This window comes from Pelodiscus sinensis, chromosome 12 (genome assembly GCF_052426305.1).
Source record: "Pelodiscus sinensis isolate ZL-2025 chromosome 12, ASM5242630v1, whole genome shotgun sequence".
Classification (NCBI taxonomy): domain Eukaryota; kingdom Metazoa; phylum Chordata; order Testudines; family Trionychidae; genus Pelodiscus; species Pelodiscus sinensis.
This window is the reverse complement of record NC_143063.1, coordinates 2,377,579-2,402,017: the sequence shown is the minus strand read 5'-3', so window position 1 is coordinate 2,402,017 and position 24,439 is coordinate 2,377,579. Positions and strand designations below refer to the sequence as shown.

The 24,439-nt window shown below is 54.8% G+C and overlaps 1 protein-coding gene across 3 annotated transcripts in view; it reads left to right on the top strand.

Annotated features, from left to right (window-relative positions):
* PLEKHG4 (pleckstrin homology and RhoGEF domain containing G4) overlaps positions 1 to 24,439 on the top strand; it is a 98,351-nt gene that overhangs the window by 44,629 nt on the left and 29,283 nt on the right. For all 3 annotated transcript variants that reach the window (XM_089781393.1, XM_075940575.2, XM_089781392.1), the window contains 4 exons: positions 2,154 to 2,252; positions 5,194 to 5,342; positions 21,195 to 21,333; positions 23,141 to 23,263. In XM_089781393.1, coding sequence (XP_089637519.1) covers positions 2,154 to 2,252; positions 5,194 to 5,342; positions 21,195 to 21,333; positions 23,141 to 23,263 — 510 coding nt within the window. The remainder of the gene's footprint in view (positions 1 to 2,153; positions 2,253 to 5,193; positions 5,343 to 21,194; positions 21,334 to 23,140; positions 23,264 to 24,439) is intronic.

The window sequence follows — 24,439 nt, the reverse complement described above, 5'->3', positions numbered from 1 at the left end:
TTGTCACCTTGGGAAATTTCTAACTCTCCTGAACTTTATCTCTCAGATTTTCTTCCCATAGGACTTTCTTTCCAGATCTTTATGTTTGTTAAAGCCTTTTTTAGTCCATTTTCTTTATTCTGCTGCTTTAACTCCTCCCTTTCCTTAGAATCGATTATTTCATGATCACTTTCATTCAAATTGTCTTCTACCTTCAGATTCACAACCAATTCTTCTCTGTGAGAAATACATCCAATATGGCTGTCTCCCTTCCTACCTCCTTTTTTTTCTTCACTCAGCGCATAGTCAACCCGTAGAACTCCTGGCCGGAGGATGTGGTGAAAGGTGGGACTTTGACAGGGTTAAAAAAAAAAGCTAGATAGATTAATGGAGATTAGATCCATCAATGGCTATTAGCCAGGCTAGGTAGGAATGGTGTCCCTAACCTCTGTGTGTCTGGAAATGGGCGACAGGAGACGGACCATGTGAGGATTACCTGTTGTGTTCCCTCCCTCTGGGGCATCTTGCAATGGCCACTGTGGGCAGACAGGATACTGGGCTGGATGGACCTTTGGTCGGACCCAGTCTGGCTGTTCTTATGTTCTCCTCCACTTTCTGAAACACACAGTTGTCCCCAGTACATTCCAGGAACTAGTGGGGAGGTGATGCGGTGAGGAGCGGCGAGGGAAATACCTGGAAATAAAATGAAAGAATCCGGGGAAGAACATTGGAGTCTGGGGCCATCTTTTGTTCCACATTTCTTGCATTTGAAAGTCAATAGCTTTCCCAAGGCTGTAGCTGAGAGCGAGGCTCACACCGGACGATCTGACAGTACAGCTGCTAACCGACGCACTGAATGTGACCGTGACCCAACTGATACATATCTGTAGCTCTGCAATCACATGACCAGCTCTATTTATTTAACATCTCTGATGAGCTCACCAGCATCCTGCTCAGGAATCTGTCTCCAACTGGAGCTGCTCACAACATCCCCAACCTGAGGGCAGCTTCAAACAGCCCCTATTTAAAAAAAAAAAAGAGAGAGAGAGAGAGAACCTGCTTGCGATTGTGGAATTTGCCCCCAAATTATCGACAGACAATGAGAGTATTCAGATCTAACTAAGAGCTAATGTACGGAAGTTTTAAATGTGCATTCAAATGTCTCTGTCGCCCCAAGGTCCACACGCCAGAAAGGGAGGCAGTTTGGCTCTCTACGCGGCAGGACGGGGGAACAGCATTCCTTCTGGGGAAACAATGCTGATCTCAAAAAATGTTACAAAATCCCTTTTCTCAGAGGAGCATGGCGCCAAGGCAGTCCACACTGGCATGGTTAATGAGGAGGTGCTGGACTGGCTATGGGATGACCCGTCTCCATTCATGGTTTGGCCACAAGCAGCCATTCCACCCTCAGGAAATGAAAACCTTAATACCCCACTTGTAGGCAGCGGGGCTGTAGCCATGCTGGTCCGAGGACATTCGAAGGACAAGGCGGGGGAGGTGGGATCTTCTGTTGGACCAACTTCTGCTGGTGAGAGAGAGATGCGTTCCGGCTCGTCAGCTCTGGCCTGGAGAGATTACCTAACCCCCGGTCTCTCTTCACGCTCTCACAGGCCCCATTCAGAGACCCCCGGCTGTAAGGGAACCCAGCCCTCTGGAGCTCTGGGTGGAACTCAACCACTGCCCCAGCCTTCGGGGTCCAGACCCCGTGTCTGTCACCCCACACCGAATAACCCACAGTCCAGCTGACCCTTCCGACTCCCACCCGGCTTAACTCACCCAAGGGGGGAGCCTGCTGGGTTCCAGGAAGCATGAGGCAGCTCGCGCAGAGAGACTGCTCTGGGGAGACTAATGCCGAGGGCGATACAGACCACACACCGCACAGCAGCCCTGGCGCGCTGGTGGGGCTCAGGAAAGGCAGCAGGGCCCCGCTCCATGAGGATTGTCCGTGTTGGGTGCTTCCAGCCCAGTTTCCCAACCATTTTCACAAGAGCAACTCGGTGGTATTAACCAGAATTCGTAAGTTTCAGAGCCCAGGCCTCATCAGCACCCTGCTATCGACCCACTCTCGATTTCCACCCACAGCTCTCTCCCAAGCCCTGCGAGCTGCTGTTTCTCTTCTGCCCTGTCGCAAACCGGGCTGACCGTAACCTCTGCCGTGTTCCTCTCCCCTTCAGAAACTGGAGCATTTGCTGCAAGGCTGTCAGGGTGCTTGTGCTTTCCTTCAGGAAGCCATTCAGAGAGTGGAGTCCTGCCGGTTGCCAGAAAGAGCTGAGGTAAGCGTTGCCTTCCAGTGCCAGGCAAAGGCAAAGCCCCGGGTGTTCAACGGGATCTGCCTGACTCAAACGTTAATGCTGCAAAGGAAGCTCTTGCTAAATGCTGCATGTGCCATTTGCTTCATTTTATTTATTTACTTTTTTAAATGCTCAGAGGGTCAGTAAATTAGACGTGGAGGGGAGCATTTTAATCTACCTGGACACTCAAACATGGATTTAAAAGTAGCCATTCTTCTACAGAGGCATTTCACTAACAAATTAGAGAAAGAGCCCGCAGAACTGGAATTCATCTTCAGATTTGATGCTGTTACCCGGGGCTTGAATAAAGACATCAACTGGTTAATGCACTACAAAGCCAATTTCCCCTACCTTTGACGTGCACATTTTCATATCGAAAGCTGTGAATGGGACACATCCAGCCCACTTAATTAGTCTCATTAATATGGGTCCTACAATTGCTTGTGCTGTTATATATACCTTGGAGTCTGTTATTTTCACTCCAGCTCACCGGATGAAGTGGGTTTTACCCGTGAAAGCTGATGACCCAATATTGTTTTTAGTCTCTGAGGTGCCCCAGGACTGCTAGCTGTTAGGAAACTAGAGAGAGTAAATTAGAAAGATCCTAAAGTTCAGTTAGTGGGGTCTGAGTGGCTCAGTGGTTGTGAGGATTGAGACGCTGGGGCCTTATATCTGAAGCAGAGAGCAAATAGATTAAAAAGAGCAATTACATTTACTATCCAAGTCAAGTCAGTCTGCAATAGGTCAGCTCTCTGCACCTTGGGCCGTATCCAAGGGCCCTCCCCCTCTGGCGCAGAGCTGGCTATCGGAATGTTTGTTCTGGGGCTCCGATTTCAAGAGAACAAGGAGGAAAGAAAAGACCCGGGCGAGCCTTGGAGCACATTCACCTGTTGCGAAAAGGCAGCGTGCAAAGGGCTAACGTCCTGCACGCTGCCAGGAGGGACAGGGAGAGGGGAAGCCCCCCAGTGAAGCACTTTCTAGTCCTCCCTGGATGCACTTTTTCTTAAAAGCTCAGCCTTGTTGTGCTTTCCCAGCCCGGTCAGCAGGCGCGTGGTGCGAGGCCCAGCGCGGCGGAAGGTGGAGGGAGTTACACCAGCTGATGTAAACCCGAATGTGATTGTCCGCCCGGCCAGTGCTGGGGAGGCGTGCGTGGCTTCGGTGTGTGAGGAGGCGCCAGGGTGGTTTGCCTAGCTGGCAAGGGGAGACACATGGGAGTAAAACGACTCTTTGATGACCATCTTCATGTCCCAAGAGCACCCGGGTTTGCTTGCCAAAACAAGTGCTGCCATTGTTAGAAACCCCTGAGGGGAGGGCCCGGTTCTCCGGGGGTGTCATCAGATTGGTCTTTCTGAAGAGCCGGCTGCCAGAGCAGAGGAAATGAGTGAACTGATGAGATATTGATTTTGGTGGGGAAGAAAGCAGTGCCGTACAGCCCGCAGCCTTTCCAGTCTGCGAGAGAAGGGGCTGGAGGGGCGGGGGGCGGGGGGGATAAGATAAAAGGAAGGAAAGGAGAACAGGACAGATTGTTCTCTCTGCAGTTGCCATTAAATAGCTTAAAAACTCAATTAACCATGCCAGTCAACGGGGAGCTGGTTGTGAGGGGAGATTAGGCCTAGAAGGCAAATGTGAAACAAAGACCCTTTAATTAACATCTCTGCGCCTGTCACTTCCTCTCAAGATTTATTGTCAGGGCGGTTGTCATCTAAAACGATACAGTCCGGCCTCCAGGACAGCCGTTTCCAAGCGGGGTTGGAGGCTGTTAAAATGTACACGATGAACACATCTCCCCTTTCTCGCCCGTGGAGTAACCCGGAAGCCGTCCGGCTCTGCCACGCTAGCTTTCTCTTCCCAAACCCGACATATACCGTGACGGGATGCATGAGTGGGCCGTGGGGTGTGCTTGTGGGCCCTGTGCTTCTCAGCCTCAGGGGCTCGCTGGGACCCTCCACGCAGCCAGGGGTCCCAGGGACAGACTCTGTAGTGGTGTGGGGGGGGGGGGGGACCTGGGCCCACCCGCTACTCTGGGTTCCGGCCCAGGGACCCTCAGGCAGCGGCAACAGGCAGGTTTTGTTCTACTCCCCGCCTGGCAACTACTTCCCTGGACCACTTGCCCAAACAGTCCCTCCCAGGACCTTCCCTGGTACCTGAGCAGCCTGTCCTACTCCTCCAGGGCACTCTGCCTGACTCGCAGACCCCAGCTCTCACCCAGACTCCTCTCCCTGTCCACGCTTGGTGGCCTTCCCGCCTCCAAACTCCTCGCGCGCTCCTCGCCGACAGAAGAGGAGCCCTTTGAAACCAGTCTCAACTGGTTCTTGATTGGCCCCAGGTGTTAATTAGCCCGACTCCCTTGGCTCTGGAAGGCTCCTAATTGGCTGCAGGTGTCCCAACTGGCCAGGTTCTCCAGACTGCTTCTGGAAAGTTCCTGCCAGTTCTAGGCCAGCCCCTGCCAGTTTACCCAGGGAACAGAGACCTGCTTAGTCTCGGGCTCACACACCTCCTGGGAGCCCTCTCCCGTAGCCCTATGGTTTCTGTCCTCCAGCAGAGAGTGGGAGAGAGGCTGGGCCAGATCCTTCCTCCTGCATACCCCCCCCACCCTGTGCCATCGGAGAGAAACCTGTAGCCAGCACTTGGGGTGCAGTGCGGCCTGGGGGCCATCATGCGATGGCGGTGGGGCTCACCGTGAGGATGAACTGGAAGGCTTCTATTTCCAGGGGCAAATCCATCGAACAAACTCCGAGCAAAACTCTTCCGTTGTCCCTGGCGACCTCCCCGAGAGAGCAGCGGGAACCGAATTCCCCCTCTCGCTGCAGAGGGGAGGTTGGTTAGTGCAGCGTTGGGACGTCCCATTGGGACGGGGGGGGGTGTTCTGTGACCCGCGCCTGCCGGTCCCTCACTGCGTGTGCCTGGCTGTGTCAATCCCCAGGAGGCCGGCGTTCTCTTGAGCAGCTACAGGCAACTGATGAAGAGCGTCCTCGAGGACGCACGGCTGGCGAAACTGCAGCTGGAGGGCGGCGCTCTTCTGGCCAGGCTGAGGAAGGAGGAGTCGTGTGTTACTTTCACTGAGGACTACAGGTGAGTCCGCGGGAGGACGCACGGCGACTGAGGAAAGATTACAAGCCAAAGGTGCCCGGGCCACAGCCGCTCCCCGCTTCGACGGGGGACAGCAGCAGAAATTCAGAGGGGGAGGAATATGCTTTTCCTCTGGTTTTTTCACACGCCCAGAACTATTTAAAAATCCCACGACCTTGCAGGGCAGAGCCCTCCGGATAGCACTCAGCTCTGTTTTTAAAGCAGACCCATTGCTGGGCAGGGTCAGGGATGCCCCTGCCCTGAGTTGATGCTTGGATTTCATAAGCATGCCTCGCATTTCTGACAGAATCGTCTCGTGTGGTGATGCCAGCGGTGTTTTACGTGGCACGTTCATGCGGCTTCCAATCTAACAAACAGCCCTTTCACAGACACGAAGTGGTCTTGTGGCACTTTACGGCACGTCTACCCTGCAGGGCTACAGTCAAATTAAGCTACACAGCTTCAGCCATGTCAATTGCGTAGCTGAAGTCGAAATAGCTTACCTCGGCTTTGGCGCTGTCGACACGGAGGAGCACTCCTCCTCCGACTTCCCTTACTCCTCGTACAATGAGGGTTACAGGAGTCGGAGTAAGATGTCCTCCAGCTCGACACTATGTCGAAATAACAGCGTGCTGTGTAAATGCGGACTGTGTAGACATAGCCTAAGGTGCCAGTTGTTTTTAAAATTACAGGCTAATATGGTGACCTCTCTGAGTCTTTCAGAGAGAGTCTGTGGCCTGTATTTTCTGATGCATTGAGATCTGTCTGCGGTTAGCCCCCAGAAAAGATGTGCGCATTGACCAGTCAGTTTGTGGTGCAAACAGCAGTGGTTGGGGTTCTCTCCGATTTGCACTTGCTATAAAGAGGCGACCCCCTCTTGGCACCGCATGGAAATATATGATATGGTTTGCTGTAGGTTGTACTTCCTTGGTCTGGCATCCTCAGGCCCAGACTGATCCCAAACCGTTAAGTCCATTTGTCTGCAGTGTCTGTCTTGCATCCATTTCCGTATTTGCCCATCCTGTATTATCCAGGTTTATTGAGGGTTTGGAGAATTTCTACCCCCAGACTAGAGACCCACCCCAGCCTGGGATGCCAACCTGGTACTCAATTTCCTTATGAAACGTCCATTCAAACCTTCAGCCACCTCTTCTCTACTCCGTGGAGCTATGAAAATGGCCTTTTTAGTAGTCAGCGTGTCGGCTGGTCAGTGAGACGATGGCAGATCCCTCTGCCCTGTTCTGTGTTTTTCAAGGGTAAGGTTTCTTTACACCCACACCCTAAATGATTCTCTCAGAGTTCTGCCTTTATCGGTCTGTTCATCTACCAGTGGTTTCCCGAAAGACACACAAGTCTTGTTTCCATGCTCTCGATGGTAGAAGGTTGCCGGCCTTCTACTTAGATAGGGCCAAGTAATTCTGAAGGTCACCCAGGTTGTTGCTGTCTTTCCCAGCTGGATGCCAGGGATCCATGATTTCTGCTCAGAGATTCCTGGTAGTCTGTCGGTGAGATGTGGCAGGATGTGGCTCTGTGACATATGGACACATAGGGGCAGAATCACTCTTGTGCACATGCTTAGCTTTGGTGTTTCCTGAAGAAGCAATGGGCTTAAACTGCAGTAGGGGAGGTTTAGGTTGGATATTAGGAAACTTCCTGCCTGTCCGGGTGGCTAAACACTGGAAGAAGTTGCCTAGGGAGGTTATGGAATCTCCATCACTGGAGATATTGAAGAGCAGGTTGGACAGACACTGTCAGGGATGGTCTAGACGGTGCTTGGTCCTGCCGTGAGGGCAGGGGACTGGACTTGATGACCTCGCGAGGTCCCTTCCCTACTTCTAGCTTTCTATGATTCTGTGACTTTTAGGTATGGATTGTGCAGTTTTATCAGCCATTAGACAACTTTTCTATTGAAAAGGCCTTGTAGTCTCATTTTCTACAAAAGAGTTAAACCGCAGTTGTACATTTTGCTCTAGCGTTCCCCTGCCAATGTTTTGTCACTTGAGTCACGCTTTCCTGTTATTTCAAATGCTGCTCTGTCTCCTGATGCAGTGGGGAAGCCCGACATACACCGGGGCATGGGAGTTGCTGGGATGGCCTGGACGGGGCAACTTATACACAAGGTGTGGTCAGAGGCACAAAATAATCAAACCAAAATGGGAGGAAATGAGAGATTTCTCCCATCCGTCCTGGGGAACACCAGCACTTGTATTCATTGCACTAAAGCAGTTCGGGTTTTTCGTTGACTGTGCCACTTTTAGAACGTCCATCGATAAGGCATAGGCAAGACTGATATCGTTTGCCGTCTTTCTCATTTGTGTGCCATGACGGGCGACAGGCCAGCTCCGTCCTTGTCTGGTGCCTGTACTGAACCGCGCTAAGCCAAACTAGACAGGATAACCCCGGGACACTTGCTGGCTCTGAGCACTTAATTCCGCTTGCTAGTTCGTGGCTCGGTGTGACAGAAAATTCAAGTCATAAAGTGGGAATACGGAGCAAAACAAACCCAGTGGAAACAGTTTAATTCATGCCTTCTTTCAGTAGAGTGACCTGTGCTCTAAAATATGCAGGAACCCACACAGGTGGCTGTGACGGACCGGGCCGTGTCTGGGCACAGCTGAGGGCGTCCGCTCAGGGCGAATTGCTCAAATCCGGGGCTCCTTACAGCCCCCAGACTGGTGACCTCTCCAAACAGGCCACAAACCAATCCCACAGAGCGCTTCAGCTGCCTGCCTGAAGCCTCACGAGCAAAACCCCTCTGACACCCCAGCAATATCCGTGCTCCAGATGGCCCCGGGCCTCATACACAGGTGGGGGGGGGGTCTTAGAACCCAATCCCACCTACCCCGAACAAGTCCTGTCCGGTTCCAAGAAACCAGCCACAGATCCCTGGTCAATTTACCCTCTGGATCTTACCCTCAAATCATGCTGGGTCAATCCTTTAGCATCTAACAACTAAAGGTTTATTATCACAAGAAAGAAAAGCCTGAGAGTAAGGTTGTTAAAGGAATAGTACGTTACATGCACCGAATCTCCCAGTTCTTGATGCAGGCTCTAGCAGAGATGTTACAGCTGCTGGTTTAAAAGTTCTTGTTGCACATCCTAGGATCAGGATGGGTTCACAGGTCTTCCAGGCTCTTCGATCCCTGCAATGCTGCCTCTGGGATGAAGTGCTGAGCTGAGAACAAGATGGCGTCGACCACATGGCCTATTTATCCCTCCTTCCTGGTCCCTTCTTGGTCGTAGCAGGTCACCTGGCCAGAGGCCAATCTCTGTGTTCCCTGCTGGCAGCTCTCAGGTGACAGCCCCCATTCTTTAGGTGTGTCCTGGGCCCATTGAGAGCCATTGCCCCACAGGGCCTCGCTAATTAGCATGTCCACAGGCCCGGCCCTGCCCAAGGCTCAACCACATGCAGGGAAATCTTCAGTATCCATACAAGTACAGGCTAATAATTGCACACACAGACATTATACAAACACATGAACAGCGTACATAGGATTAGCAGACAGTAAGCTTCTATTCAATACCTCACATGGCCCCCTTCTATACCATTTTTGGGGCCAACACCCCCACTTATGGGTGCATCAGTGATCTGGCTGCTCCCCTCAAGATCCAGTAACGTGACAGTGGCCTGGGAAGGAAGCGGGCTTGTGCTCCTGGAGCGAGGTTTTATCCGACAAGCCCCTTTTGGCAATACAGAACTCGCTTCAGTCCTTCCCCGCCCTGCCCCATGCCCCACTCCCTTCCCTTCTCCCCTCCCCCTCTAGCATGCTCAGGTACTGTTCTGGGCTTTCCACGGCCCGGCGAGCAACCTCCCTGTGCGTGACGCCCGGGGACCTGACCCAGGGCATTGCGAGTCAGCGGCTTGTTCCACAAATCGACGACCACCCCCTCGGGGCAAGAGTTGTCAGGTGAGAAGAGCAGGGTGCTGCATGCGCGTTGGTGTTTGTCGGACACGGTGCCGGCGTTTCACCTCGCGCAGCAGACAACGGCGGTGTAGGCTTCTCTCCCCCGGGTACCTGGTACCCCACTCACCCTTAGCAGAATTAACTGGAGAGCTAAGGTTACCTGCTCCCCTTGCACTTCTCAGTGTATGGGAAGCCCTGGGACCTGCCCAGGAATCGCCATGTGGAGAAGATGGTCTTGGTCAAGCAGCCACAGATCAAATTAGGCAAATGAAAAACTCCTGTCCCGGTCTAGCCTCCTGGGGAGCCTTTTCTGGAGGCCCAAACCAGCGTCCTGCTGAGTCCGGAAACATCGACTTGGGATCTGCTAGATCTCTCTCCATGGCGTCCTGCATGTTGTTTCTGCTGAGTAAAGCACTGGAAGGGGCTGGTTTTAGCTCCAAGTACTGTACTTTGGTGTTTGTAACCAGGATTTCGGCTTCCTGTACTTGGCACACTAAATTCCAGCTCATAATAGGGGCGCTGGAAGCCTCCGGGTTCTACTGTGCGGACAGGCGGCCGACAGACTTGCTCGAGCCCTTGGCAAGGTGAGGAGGATGGCTCTGGGGCCATGGAAGGGGCGGGGCCGCAGGTAGAAGGGGCAGGGCTGGGGACTAGCCTCCCCCAGCCAACCCTTCTATGCATCCTGATGCATGCCATCCAGTGGCAATTTAAAGGACCCGGGGCTCTAGGCACTGCTGTTGCTGATGTGATAGCAGTGGTGGCCGGGTGCTCTGTCCCTTTTAAATTGCTGGGCCTCGGCACAGCTGCCTCTCTTGCCTAGAGTTGCCAGGTGTCCGGTATTTACCCGGACAGTCCGGTATTTTCACCTCCTGTCTAGTAAAAAAAATTCAGAAAATACCGGACACCTAAGATGTCCGATATTTTCTGATTTTTTTTTCTCCAACCAGGAGGCGAAAATGCTGGGCACCTGGCAACCCTACAAACACTCAGCCTCCCCCCGCCCTGGCCTCTCCTTAGCCCCCAACACCTCCAGCGCCCCAATCCCAGCCCTCATACTTACCTGGTTCCGCAAGGCTGCCGGCAAAAAATGGCTGCCAGCAAAAAGACCAAGGGGAAGCAATGACTCCCCTGGGTCTTAGTGCTCAACTTCTCCCCTGTTCCTATCCCTGCACTCACTCTTAAAGGGGACATGCTGTTTTAATGATGTTTTATTTTAATTTTTTTTTTTTTTTTTTGCTCAATAAGTCTTTGAGTCCTTTTTTTTTTGCTCAACAACTTTGGTCTCCCCCCCCCCCCTTTTTTTTCTTCAACAAATTTTTTTCCTGGTGTTTTTTTGTGTGTATGTGGGGGTGTTTGGTATTTTTGTTTCAACCATCTGGCAACCCTACTCTTGCCCCTGCCATCGGCAGGACTGTGTGCAGGTCCTTTGGTGTAGCAGCTGTGGCTTAGCTGGCGTGGAAATACAAATCTAGGAATCCCAGCTAGTCTGGTTGTTGCCATTCACCAAAGAGCAAACAAATAAGGTAGATAAATAATGCAGGTTGCACCTCTCTAGTCCGGTGCCCTCGGAACCTGCCTGGTGTCACACCAGAGAATTTGCCGAACCACGGGGAGTCACTGCCAACGTTCCAGTGCTTGCTGGGATGCTAGGAGACCTGTAGAATCACAGAACGCTCGGGCTGGCAGAGATCTCGGGAGGCATGGAGTCCAGCCCCCTGCCCGAACAGGACCGATCACCCCGGCCAGGGCTTTGTCAAGCCGGGACTTAAACACCTCTAGGGATGGAGATTCCAGCACCTCCCTAGGGAGCCCAGCCCAGCGCTCCCCCCCCTCCCCCTAGTAATAGAATCATGGGGTTGGAAGAGACCTCGGAAGGGGTAACTTAGAGCTAAATAAGAACATAACATAAGAACATAAGAACGGCCGTACGGGGTCAGACCAAAGGTCCATCTAGCCCAGTATCCTGTCTACCGACAGTGGCCAGCGCCAGGTGCCCCAGAGAGGGTGGACCGAAGACAATGATCAAGCGATTTGTCTCCTGCCATCCCTCTCCAGCCTCTGACAAACAGAGGCCAAGGACACCATTTTATCCCCTGGCTAATAGCCTTTTATGGACCTAACCTCCATGAAATTATCTAGCTTCTCTTTAAACTCTATTATAGTCACAGCCTCCTCTGGCAAGGAGTTCCACAGGTTGACTACACGCTGTAGTCATAACAGCACAGGACACTGAGAGCCAGGACTGGTGTCTGTAAACAAACTTTATGGGGCTGCAGGAAACCTGGCCACACCCGTGCTAAGTCAAATCATTCTGGACCACGGAAGTTGCCAGAGCAGAGAGTGCTGGGCTAGAGAGATTCTGCCTGTAGCAGCATAAAGCTACGGACTCTGCCTGCTATGGCGGACGCTGCTACTGCCTGTGGAATTACCCTGAGCCATTTTGAATAGTAAGTGAACTCTTCTGGCAGGTAAGCGATGTGTATTTAAGAGGCGGGTCATTGTGCATACCAGCTCACACCGCAGGGCAAACTCACTGCAACATGAGGCTTGGTAAATACTCCAAGGCCCAGCCTAGCTCGGGGGGGGGGAGGGGGGAGGAGAGTTAGAAACCTGCTTTGTAGACTCTCAAGTGCCGAAAAGCCAGCTGAGGTGAGGCAGCATCATTGGGAGCTGTGTTGGCTACACCGGTGGCCTCATCGTGCTGCGTGTGAAATATTGACGCTTAACATGCCCTGTCAGTTGGCCCTGCATGTTTCTTGCAATGGCATCAGAGCATTGGCAGGCGGTGGTGTTTGGCGTGGGTGCCGGGCTGGTCCCCAGCCATGATTCCATGTATGTCTGTGGCTGCAGGAAGTAGAGGGGTCTGCTGTGGTGCATGCGGGGTTGCGTTTTGCAGTTTCCAAGGCCAGCGTGTAAGATGCTCCTAAGGCCTTTTGAGGGACAATTTTCTTCTTCGGCAACAGTGTCTCTAACTGTTCTGCACGCTGAGCGGGCTACAGACGATGTCCCGGAAACACCCCTGGATAATATACCCGTGCCCACAAGGCCGTAAGGGTCATCTTTATTGACCACGACTTGCTGTTATGTTGTATGCTCTGTCGTGGTAGCCGCGTGGGTCCCAGGAGAGTAGAGACCAGGTGGGTGAGGCAGTAACTTTTAGTGGAGCAACCCGAGGAAAAGCGCTGTGGAGCTCGAGAGCTGCTCTCTCTCCCCAGCGGAAGCTGGTCCGATGGAGGAGATCGCCTCACCCCCCTTGGCTCCCATTCTCCTGCTGGAGATGTCTCTTGTCTGTCTTCAAGCACCAATGGATGGTGCGTCTAGACCCAAGATGTGGTTTCAAAATTCACCGTCTCACTCCTAAAATGGGTAACTTCTGCTGCTTTTCTTTTTTTCCCTCCCACCCCCGGCAGCTATGCTCGGCGTTCAGTTCAGACTGGAAACGGACGTCTGCTATGAAACACACAATACTTCATTTGTCCATGAGCGGCCGGCCATGGGGAGATTAGCTGCTCCCCACCCCGAACTCCAAGTGCCTTTCCCACACGAACCCTAGCCCTAGGGGGCAGTCCTACCCGCAGGAGCCCTAACCCTAATTCCAAGTGCCCTACCTATAGGAACCCTAACCTTATGGCAGGGTGCCTTGCCGACAGGAACCCTAACTCGAGGTGGAGAACCCTGCCCATAGAACCTGAACCCGAACTCCAGTGTCCTGCCCATAAGAACCCAAACAGTAGGGAGGGAGCGGAAGCCTTAGGAGCCCTCTCACCAAGTGGCCGGCTCAGCAGAGAGGTGGTGTTCCCTTTCCACGTGATGTGGGTGTGACGGGGTCCGGCTTGGGGATCCATCCTTCCAAAATGTTGACCAATAGGAGGCGTGGGGTCGGGGGAAGCAACAAGACTTTGAGATCTGGAAGTTCTTCCAGGCAGTGAATGGTGTAAGGGGCTCAGTCAAGGGGAAGGGTGGCCGGTGATTTGACTGAAGTCCGTCAGCACTTACGAGGGGAGAAGATTTAAGACGGGAAGCTGAAGTCAGACACAGTCAGACCTCAGACGAGACTCGTTTTTTGGGGGGAGGTGTAACTACCCATGGACACTCACCAAGGCCATGTCCGCTCTGCACGAAGATCGATGCTGCTGGTTCGAATTAGCAGGTCTCACAAAGATCCACTCAATCGAACTCAGAGGGTGCCCTGTCAGCGCCGGTCCTCCTGCTCCTCACGAGCAGGAAGGGAAGCCAATGGGAGGTTTGCTCCGTCGAACTCCTGCTGGGTGGATGGCACAAAAACGTCTTGCAAAAATTCTCCAGAAGGCACTGCAGTGATGGGCGGCCCCCTGGGACACCTACCCATAGTGCACTGCACTTTGCACCAGCACAAACACGCAAGGTGAGTATGTGCAGCACCAGCGCAAGCAGCTAGATAAGCACACGCACGAGCAATAAACCAACGGTGACAATTTCACACCAACGTACTTTGCGTCCACCAAAGTATCAAAGCTCGTTGTGTATACATGGCCACAGTCATTCTTCAAATCGGATTAAGGATTGGACTGTTATGATTGCCGACTGATCACTTTTGGCCTTAGACTCTACGAAGAGGGGCCATGTCCTTCGTTCCCGCTAATCTTTTACATCCACGTGCAGATTTTTTTGGTCCATGTGCAGAATAAATGTTTGATGTGCACCAAGGCCTGTGCAAATGTGCACCACCAACTGAAACACAAAACCTAGCTGTGGGCGCTTTGCTGATCAGCTGGGCAGCTTGAGAATGTCTCCCGAGAGGCTGCACAAGCACCCAGCGTACAGGGAACACTTGGACTCGTGTCATATTTTGTCAGTTTCTCTTGAAAGTGTGCATTCTGATCTCTGCCTGGCAAGCAGGTGGTTCCTGTGTTTTCATCCCGTTGTGTGAGGGGTAGAGCAACACACAAAGACGCACCCAGAGACGTTTCTGGCCAGACACATACCTTAGCTCTTGGCTGTTGTTTTCGGACAGTCCAACCTGTTCTTTGTGTTTACACGATGGCTTTAGCCTGCTGAAAAGCACTCTCACCACAGTTAAACAAACCCCATTGCTCCGTACACAAAGGTGCGCACAGCCATCCTCCCACGGAGCACATTCAAAACGTGTGGTGGGACGGATGCGGTAGCAGCTCCCGAGCGTCTCAGAGACGGGCAGAGGAGTTGGAGGCTCTTTTAGGTAAGGTTTGGGTGCTTTGGAAAAGCGGCTTTCTCCCCCGGGGCAAAATTCCAGAATTGCTGTAAATGGCAAAGGGCAGATCTGGCTGGCTTTACACTGACAGGAAAGACTGGGGCATCCCGGCTGGTAGCCGCGTTGGCCTTCCTCCTTAGACGGGACATTGATTCAGCGTCAATGTTATCTGAGGAAGATAACACTGTTTGTTCAGTCTGTGCATCCTGCCCTATGTATGTTAGGAGCTTAGCTGCATGCTGCACATATTGGCTACGTCTAGACTGGCATGATTTTCCGCAAATGCTTTTAACGGAAATTCAAGCAGACAGTGTAGACATCTGGCAAGTTTTTCCGCAAAAGCACCTGCTTTTGCGGAAAAACTTGCCATTCTAGATACAGCCCTTGACTTTATACAAATGTTATGGGGGGGAAACCCTCTGTGGTCCATGCTAGACACCAGCTCCACTACCTGGTTGCACCTGGCCCAGCCTGCTTCTTCCCACAGACATTGCATCCTCGGGGGAACTAGTCTGATATTGGGATGGATTCAGTGCTATAGCCATGGTCATTGTATCTAGCCGGGGTGGGGAACCTACAGATCCAGCCCCTGCCTTGCTTTGGCCCGGCCTGCGGCGAGGCTTGGAGGGAGCCGATGCTGGTGCTCCAGCCCCACCGCAAGACTCTGAGGGTGTGTCTAGACTACAAGGTTTTGTCAATAAAAGTGGACTTTTGTCGACAAAACTATACCTGCATCTACACTGCTGCTGAGTTCTGTCGACATAACGTCAACAGAACTCAGCAGTTTTGGCGATGGCTGTAAACCTCATTCTACGAGGAAGAACGCCTTTTCATAGAATCACAGAATCCTAGAATACTAGGACTGGAAGGGACCTCGAGAGGTCATCGAGTCCAGTCCCCCGCCCCCATGGCAGGACCAAATACTGTCTAGACCATCCCTGATAGACATTTATCTAACCTACTCTTAAATATCTCCAGAGATGAGGATTCCACAACCTCCCTGGGCAATTTATTCCAGTTTAACTACCCTGACAGTTAGGAACTTTTTCCTAATGTCCAACCAGAGTTCTGTCGACAGAAGGCGTTATTGCATCTACACTGTCCTTTGCGTCTGTGACGTAGTGTGGGTACCTTGCTGGTTGCTACGCTGGGCAGTGGGTGACCTCCACTGGCTGCTGGCTTCAGAACGGCCCAGCAGGGCCGGGGATGAGTCATTATGCAAGGGGGCTTCGAACCTGTCTGACCAGTGATCTCCCAGGGAGCGGAACAATGGGAAGAAGGAGTGGAGCCCTGGCTGGAGGCAGGGCTGGAAGTGAGTTAGTTAGGTTTCTGGCTGGTATCATGGAGGAAGCAGCCTAGGCAATGGGCTGGGATTTAGGGGCCCAGGCTCCCCCATCTCAAGGGGGGCTGAGGCATCCTAGGCCTGCCCTGCAACCAGATTACATCTGTGCTGTGCTGCATCCTGGAGAAGCAATAAACTCCCTCTTTTCTACTGGCTGGTGGAGTCTGTCCGTGCCATTACGGGGGTGCAGGAGAGAGGAAAACCCCAGCGTGCTGTCACAGCGTCTACACTGTCATGTCGACAAAGCGGCTTGCTTTGTTGACAGAACTGGCTGTAGTCTAGACGCTCTTTGTCGACAGTATCTGTTGACAAAACTTCTGTCGACAAAAGCCTGTAGTCTAGACATACCCTGAGACTGGGCGGGAGCATGAGCGCCAGCTCGGCACCTCCTCCCGACTTTGGTTCAGCAGCCCCCGGCCAAAAAAAGGTTCCCCACTCCCGGCGCGTAGTATAAAGTGTTGGAGTGTCTAGAAGAGGCCAGCGGCACGTGCAGAATTGGGGAACGTGCGTTAGAAATGAGAACGGTCTAGAGAGCTGGGTGCCGTGCTGAGTCTTTCAAGGGAGGAGACGTTCTGACTGGGAGAACACAAACCAGCTGGGTAACACAATGATCCATGCAAATAATAGTTCCTCTGAAGGCAGAGCTCGGTACTGGGCTTCTCCTACGAGGCAGGGCTGGTCAAGTCACTTACCATCGTATTGTCCAGTTTTAGTCCACTACTACAGCTTCTTTTGTGGAGCTCACGGAGAGTTCAGAATCTGTCTGAGTCTGACCGTATGTATTACAGCCGCAAACGCTCTTTCCTTGGGCTGCCGTGTGCTGGTGGACCAGTCGGGGTTAGGTATTTGGCTGCGTGTGTGGGTTTTCCGCGTGATCTCCCAGCGCTGCCCCAGTTCTGTGCAGAGGGTCAGCACAGCAGATGTCCTGCAAACCCCTCAGTGACCACAAGATCCATTAAGGAACAAAGGCACCGGGCCAGGTTCATAGCACCTGGCAGACTCCACGCGGGTACTAAGACGTGTGCTCGTGACCATGGACACAGCGTAGGCAGTGGTGGGGCTTTCCTTTGCTCCCTCAGCCGGCCAGCAATGCTTCCCCTGAGACACATCTTTATACGGCAGTAGAGACAAGGTAGGTACACCCACCCCTCATCTGTGAGCTCAGTCTGTTCCCCTTGGTAGATAACCAGAATCACAGAACCAGAAGGCAGACTAAAGGCCATCAAGTCCAGTCCCCTGCCCTCAACCCTGACAGATGCCCTCACCCCCAGAATGATGTTTGCTTTTTCGGCAATGGCGTCACGCTGTTGATTCCTATTTAGCTTGTGCTCCCCTCTGGCCCCCAGATCCCTTTCTGCAGGACTCCTTGCTAGTCAGTGGCTTCCCGTTCTGTGTGAGACACGGATTGTTCCTTTTACTGGCCCAACTAAGACAAAGGCACTTGGATTGAATGATTGGCTTCAGTTTGTGAATCGTGGGGCGAGGGCAGTTTTATGGGGGGGGGGGTGTAATCAAAAGATGTGAGCCGGAAAAGTTAGGCATGTGACTGCTCCCTTGTAGGGGAGGGGCATTAGAGCAGTGGAAGCGGGTGGAGGGGAATTACGGGGAGCAGGATAAATGGGGATGGATGGTAGGGAAGCTCAGAGAGGGGACATTCAGGCAAGGGAGGCATGACGCCCCCAGCTCTGCCGGTGCACCCCAACCCCCTGCACTCCCAGCTCTGCCAGTGCACCCAAACCCCCTGCACCCCCAGCTCTACTAATGCACCCCAACCCCCTGCACCTCCAGTTCTGCCAGTGCACCCCAACCCCCTGCACTCCCAACTCTACTAGTGCACCCCAATCCCCTGCGCCCCCAGCTCTACTAGTGCATCCCAACCCCCTGCACCCCCAGCTCTGCCAGTGCACCCCAACACCCTGCACTCCCAGCTCTACTAGTGCACCCCAACCCCCTGCACCTCCAGTTCTGCCAGTGCACCCCAACCCCCTGCACTCCCAACTCTACTAGTGCACCCCAATCCCCTGCGCCCCCAGCTCGACTAGTGCATCCCAACCCCCTGCACCCCCAGCTCTGCCAGTGCACCCCAACACCCTGCACTCCCAGCTCTACTAGTGCACCCCAACCCCCTGCACCTCCAGCTCTGCCAGTGCACCCCAACCCCCTGCACTCCCAACTCTACTAGTGCACCCCAATCCCCTGCGCCCCCAGCTCTACTAGTGCACCCCAACCCCCTGCACTCCCAGCTCTACTAGTGCACCCCAATCCCCTGCGCCCCCAGCTCTACTAGTGCACCCCAACCCCCTGCACTCCCAGCTCTACTAGTGCACCCCAATTCCCTGCACTCCCAGCTCTACTAGTGCACCCCAACCCCCTGCACTCCCAGCTCTACTAATGCACCCCAACCCCCTGCACCTCCAGTTCTGCCAGTGCACCCCAACCCCCGGCACTCCCAACTCTACTAGTGCACCCCAATCCCCTGCGCCCCCAGCTCTACTAGTGCACCCCAACCCCCTGCACTCCCAGCTCTACTAATGCACCCCAACCCCCTGCACCTCCAGTTCTGCCAGTGCACCCCAACCCCCGGCACTCCCAACTCTACTAGTGCACCCCAATCCCCTGCGCCCCCAGCTCTACTAGTGCACCCCAACCCCCTGCACTCCCAGCTCTACTAATGCACCCCAACCCCCTGCACCTCCAGTTCTGCCAGTGCACCCCAACCCCCTGCACTCCCAACTCTACTAGTGCACCCCAACCCCCTGCGCCCCCAGCTCTGCCAGTGCACCCCAATCTCCTGCACTCCCAGCTCTACTAGTGCACCCTAATCCCCTGAACCCCCAGCTCTACTAGTGCACCCCAACCCCCTGCACTCCCAGCTCTGCTGGTGCACCCCCACACTGCCTACCAACCCCCTGCATACTCCAAATCCCTCTCCTGCTACTTTTAGAAGTGGGCTGTCCGTCTGCTCTCCACTGAGGCCTGCAAACCAGGACCAGGGGAGAGCCAGGAAAGTAGGAGAGGCTTGTGGGAAAAGCAACAAGTGGTGGGTTATGCAGAGCTGGCTGCAGAAGTGAGGAGCCCAGAGCAGGAACCCACAGTGCAGGGCTGGCCTGGGTCCCCCTCCCAGATGCTGAGGGCAGGGCAGCTGGGTCGGGACTGGGCAGACGGCCTAGGATTGTGGGAGAAAGACTTTGATGCCCCCTGGAAGGGACCCCAGGGAGTGCCCTGGGTGGAGGGCTGCAGCTGCTTGGGGAGAGAGACAGGGCGTTGATCTTACAGAGCTAATCCCCAGAAGGGCCAGGAGCAGGCCCCGTGACCCTCCAGCTCCAGCTTAGGGAAAGGCGGCTGCAGCAACAAGGTCTAAAATTACCCTCCAGTTATACAACCGCTCGGGCCTGGAACCAGCAAACTGTTACGAGCTCTTGGCAGCTTTTCCACACAGCCGGTAATTGCCCGACGGGAGCAGGGCTCAGGGAACGAGGCGCTGACAGGCAGCCCCTCGGTTTTGTTCTAAATCGCATCGAATCTACAGGGTTGCCAGTGGAACGTGAACGCTTTGCCCTGGAAGGGGTGCCGGGAAGGGCCGACTGCCACGCTAACGTGGGCGGGGACACTGGGACTTACCGGGGCTGCGGCTCCGGAGGAGATTTCCCTGTGTTGTCAGACAGCCCCCTGCTTTCCACTGGGAGAGGTGCACAGGCCACTAGGAAGCCAATTAAAGCCTTTAGTCGCCGTTTTTTTTATTTTAACATGGTAGAAGCCCTCTTTTCTACAGCAGGTTAATTCAGAGAGTCATCCCCAATGTTCCCTCGAATCTTGCCATCCATGTGCAGAATAATTTGTGTATGTGCACCAAGGCATGTGCACCACCAGGAGAAACACAAATCCTAGCAGTGGGCACTCTGCTAATCAGCTGGCAGCATTTGAATGTCTCCTGAGCACCCAGCTTACAGGGAACCCTGGTGTTTTATTGGTTGCAGATGTTTTTAGAATCATAGAGGGTAGTGATGGGGGGAAAGGGTATTAGGGCCATCCTTTACAAGATATCACTTGAAGCATGCCCCCAGCGAGAATCCAGAAGTGATTAGACATTAGGCAGTGATTAGCATGAGCGCTGAGAGCATTTATGAGTGAGTTGAAAGGTAAAAATGAACTTGCACAGATGTTCTCCTTGTAATTATAGCAAACATTAAAATCCCAAGAAATTCAGAGTTGGGATTAAACTTAAAAGGAGCCCCAACGTTTCTGAGAAAGCACTGTTTGAGGCACCCAAATAATCTTACCTCTGTCCAGTAGCAATGCTAATCTCCCATTTTTCCATCATTGATTCTTTGGGTACCGACTGGGAGAGCTGGAAGACAGCCGGCACGTAGTAATTAACGTGGCTGCAGTTGTGTATCTTGATTCGACCTTCCCCTTTAGTGGAGACCCGGCCTGAGTTTGTAGACAAAAGAAATGCAGGGGCTATCATTTACCTGGATTTCAGAAAGGTGTTTGATTCAGTTTCACATTTGTACCAAATCTAAATTTTGGGTCAAAAAGCTGAGCGCTCTGCGCAGGCTACGTGAGCTTTGGAACGTGGTTTGTACAGGACCCTGACCCCTTGGTAGGATCTCTCTGCCCGCACGGGGGTAGGATGCAGCGACATGGGCGCTGGAATGCTGGAAGTGTTCTCCAATATATACTGCGATGTACTTTGTTCTGATACGACAAGGAACGTCTGGAGATTGGGAGTACAGGCAGTCCCCGGGTTACATGGATCCGACTTACATCGGATCCCTACTTACAAACGGGGTGAGGCAACCCCGCACTAGCTGCTTCCCCCCAGCCGACCAGGGAGATGCGAAGCTAGCGCCCCCCCCAGCAGACTAGGGAGACGCGAAGCTAGCGCCCCCCCCAGCAGACCAGGGAGACGCGAAGCTAGCGCCCCCCCCAGCAGACCAGGGAGACGCGAAGCTAGCGCCCCCCCCCAGCAGACCAGGGAGACGCGAAGCTAGCGCCCCCCCCCCCAGCAGACCAGGGAGACGCGAAGCTAGCGCCCCCCCCCAGCAGACCAGGGAGACGCGAAGCTAGCGCCCCCCCCCCCCCCCCCAGCAGACCAGGGAGACGCGGAGCGGCTTTTCTCAGCAGACACCTCAGCTTGAGAATAAAGGACTGAGGGAAGTGAGGGGTGGGAGAATAAAACTGAGCTCTGGAGAAATGTTTGGCTAGAGTTTCCCCTGCAATATGTACCAGTTCCGACTTACATACAAATTCAACTTAAGAACAAACCTACAGTCCCTATTTTGTACGTAACCCGGGGACTGCCTGTATGTCTCCGTGTGGCCCCTCCAAGCCACAGATACGTATGAGATGTCGCTAGGCATGTGAAACACACTGGCTGGACTTGTGTTCCCTTTCAGAGATGCCTTGCATGCTGCCGCCACGCTGTACAGCCGAGCGGAGGAGGGGGTCCACCTCCTGGTGATGTTGTCAAACAAACGCATCGGGGAGCTGGAGCTCGTGATGGAATTCGAGGCCTTTGAAGACGGTTTTAGGGAGGTGAGCCCAGTTTGTCATGGTTGTAAGGATTAGCCGTGACTGCATGGCCCAGAAAGGTTGCTGGGTATTTCATCCCAGTTTACGTCAGGGTTTGAAGAAGGTGGCAGTAAAGTAACACAAAAAGCGTCCCGACGGGAAATGCCTTCTCATCACAAAAATACTCTGCAACCAACCTGGCATGGAGCCGTCTCTGCCCAGGAACGGTGAGGCTGACAGCCACCGTGTGCCCCGGGGCAAGAGGTGGCGGGGGGCTGGCTTCACGCCCTGGAAGGGGCGGAGCTTTGTGGGTGAAGAGGCGGGGCTTTGGGCAGAAGGGGAGGGCCAGCCCTTTGCACTGCCCGCACTGAGGCACCGGGACTCCCCCCAGCCCTCAGAGCTCCACGGTGTGCCCGGTGTGGTGAGGCGTCCCAGCAGCCATTCAAAGGGGGGGAGCCAGGCCTCCAGCTGCCACATCCAGGCCACGTGAATCGCCGAGCCCTGGGACAGCTGCTCCCCCATTGGTGTGCCTGCTCAGGCAGAAGTGGGCCCCTCCGCTCACCCGGCATCCCTGGGCTGGGGAGACCTACAGACTTGGGGCCCGGTTCTCAGAGGCGCTGAGCACCAAGTCAGCGTGTGCTCTGCGTGCTCAGCACCTCGGCACGGGGCCTTTATTCCAGTTCGATCCCACGTAACCCCATTAGCGCCAGGGAGGGGGTCCCTGCCCCATGCTCGGCAAGTGAGGTTCAGGTTAGGGGGCCCCTGGTCAGGGCCTGGTTCCACCCTTGACTTGTGCCATACGGGTAACGACGCTTCGTTCCTGCGGGAAGTCAGATTAACCCCTTGCAGGGCCGAGGCCTCCTGCCAGGAGCACAGGTGCACGGGTGTAAGAACCGCCGTGTGTAACCGGTGAACTGGTGAGCACCCCCCACCTGCGGTGTGATGCTGGCAGGGGGCTGCTCCAACCACTCGTCCCGTTGCAGCCCGTTGATGTCCTCGGCTTCCCTGCCACTGACGAAGGCTCCCCCATCTCAGAGGAGGCTCCTTCTGCCCCTTGAGCAGAGCCCTTTCCGCCCTGGGGCAGATGGGGTCGGGGGGGGTGCTCTTAGGGAGGCAGACGTACACCGACATGGTCCTGAACCAGGTGAGAGTGCCTGACTGTTCCCAAAGGGCGGAGCCCGGACCCAGGCAGCGATGAGGAGCTGCTAGGGATAAGCAGGGACACAGAGATTATATTGGGAGCTGTATTCAGTAGGGGTGTGAAAGGTTAACCAGGCTTCCCGGCTCCGGTTAACCCATGGAGGCCGGAGTAGGCCCCCCACCCACTCCCTCTTTAATCAGTTAACTAGTTAAACAATTTGTTTCACGGGTTAGCCAATTCAACAGGGATTTAACATCCTTAGTATTCAGGAAACAGAGAGCAGGTCTCCCGGGGCCCCAGACAGTCCCTGGGGGCGCTCCGTGGCTCTGCCGTTGCACCAAGCCCTTCCGCCAGACAGGAGCTGGAGGAGGGAGCAGGCGAGCAGGCAGCAAATGGAGCGTTGGGAGGTAGGCCCAGCGGGGAGCTGCAGCGCTTTCAGCCCACTGCGGTCGGCGCGGAAGCACAGACGAAGGCCCTGTGAGCACCTGCAGAGCGTAGGACTTACCCAGCGGCCCGCGGCGGAAAAGGCCCGTGCGTAAAGCAGTGGGGATCTGCGGAGAGGCCCCGATTTGGGACACTCTTCCCAGTGACGGAACGAGCAGCCTCGCCGGAGAAGCCCCCTGGGAGCCGGCCTCGCGCGGCAGCACCGACGCACAGCGGGCACCACTTGCTTTCCTCTCTTTCTCCCAGGTCAGCACGTGGATCGAGGACGTTGGCAGGAAGCAGCTGAAGGAAATGACTGACCTGGACGATTCTTTGGAGCTGCTGCTTCAAGCCCAAAAGCAGTTCAGGGAATTCGATCTCGTGGCCAGTGTAAGTGACCTCGGACTGGAACGCGGCGGCGGAGAGTTTGTGGGGGAGGGGACACCCCTGCCTGCTACAGTCACTGCCAGGTCCGCTGACTCTGTGCACCAGAGCAAACTCTACTGAAAGGAGAGGGAGGTCGGCGTTCACTGGGAACACCCCGCCACACCGACTCAAGGCACGTATGCCTTAACCAGACGTCTGCTCTACAGGGCACCGGGCAGCACCCTTTGCCTTGGTTTCCCACCAGAAAGTCCACCGAGCAATGGCCCTTCAGAATGCCGCTCACAGTGGGGAGTTGGCGGTCAGCAAAGGCCCGGAGTCAGCAGGGCCGACAGCCACCAAGGATCTGGGGGCGAGGTGCGGGGGCCGGCTCCATGTCCTCGGAAGGGGCGGGGCTGAGGGCAGAAGGGGCGGGGCCTAGGGTAGTCAGCCCCTAGTGCTGCCCAGACCACGGTGCGCTTCCTCCCCCAGCCTTCAGACACACACGGAGGGGTGCTCCGGTGGCAATGCAAAGGGGCCCAGGGCTTGTTAAGCAGAGTCCTCTCTACCAGCAAGGCCCCCTGCCCCTCTGACTTTCCCTGGGGTGTGACTTAGTGTAGCTGTGGGGTTCAGATCGGGTGCCCCCTCAATCCTGGCTAAGATTTAGTCCTGGATACTTTAGTGAACGGCACAGACAGGTCACAGGCAGCAAAGAAAATTCCCGGGAACCCAGGACCTGGCCCTGACTTTTACTCCGAATATCCATGGCAAATGGGAAGCTACTGGGCAGCTGCAAGGGTCAGCCGGCCGCCCCAGGGGCTCCTGTGAGCCACGGGGCTCGGCTCTCCAGGTTCCTCTCCCTCAGCTTGGAGCCACAGAGTTCTCCCGCCGCCTGCAGCGGCCAGGAACTGTGAGGTCCCTGCCACCTGGGTCAGCTGGGAGCTGCGGTTCCCCTGCTGTTCATGGCAGCTTGGAGTTTGGGGCACCCCACGGCTCTGGGCCGCTGCTGGCGGCACGGGGACCCCACGGCTCTGGGCCGCTGCTGAAGGCACGGGGACCCCACGGCTCTGGGCTGCTGCTGGCGGCACGGGGACCCCACGGAGGCACGGGAACCCCACGGCTCCGGGCTGCTGCTGGAGGCACGGGGACCCCATGGAGGCACGGGGACCCCCCGGCTCTGGGCCGCTGCTGGAGGCACGGGGA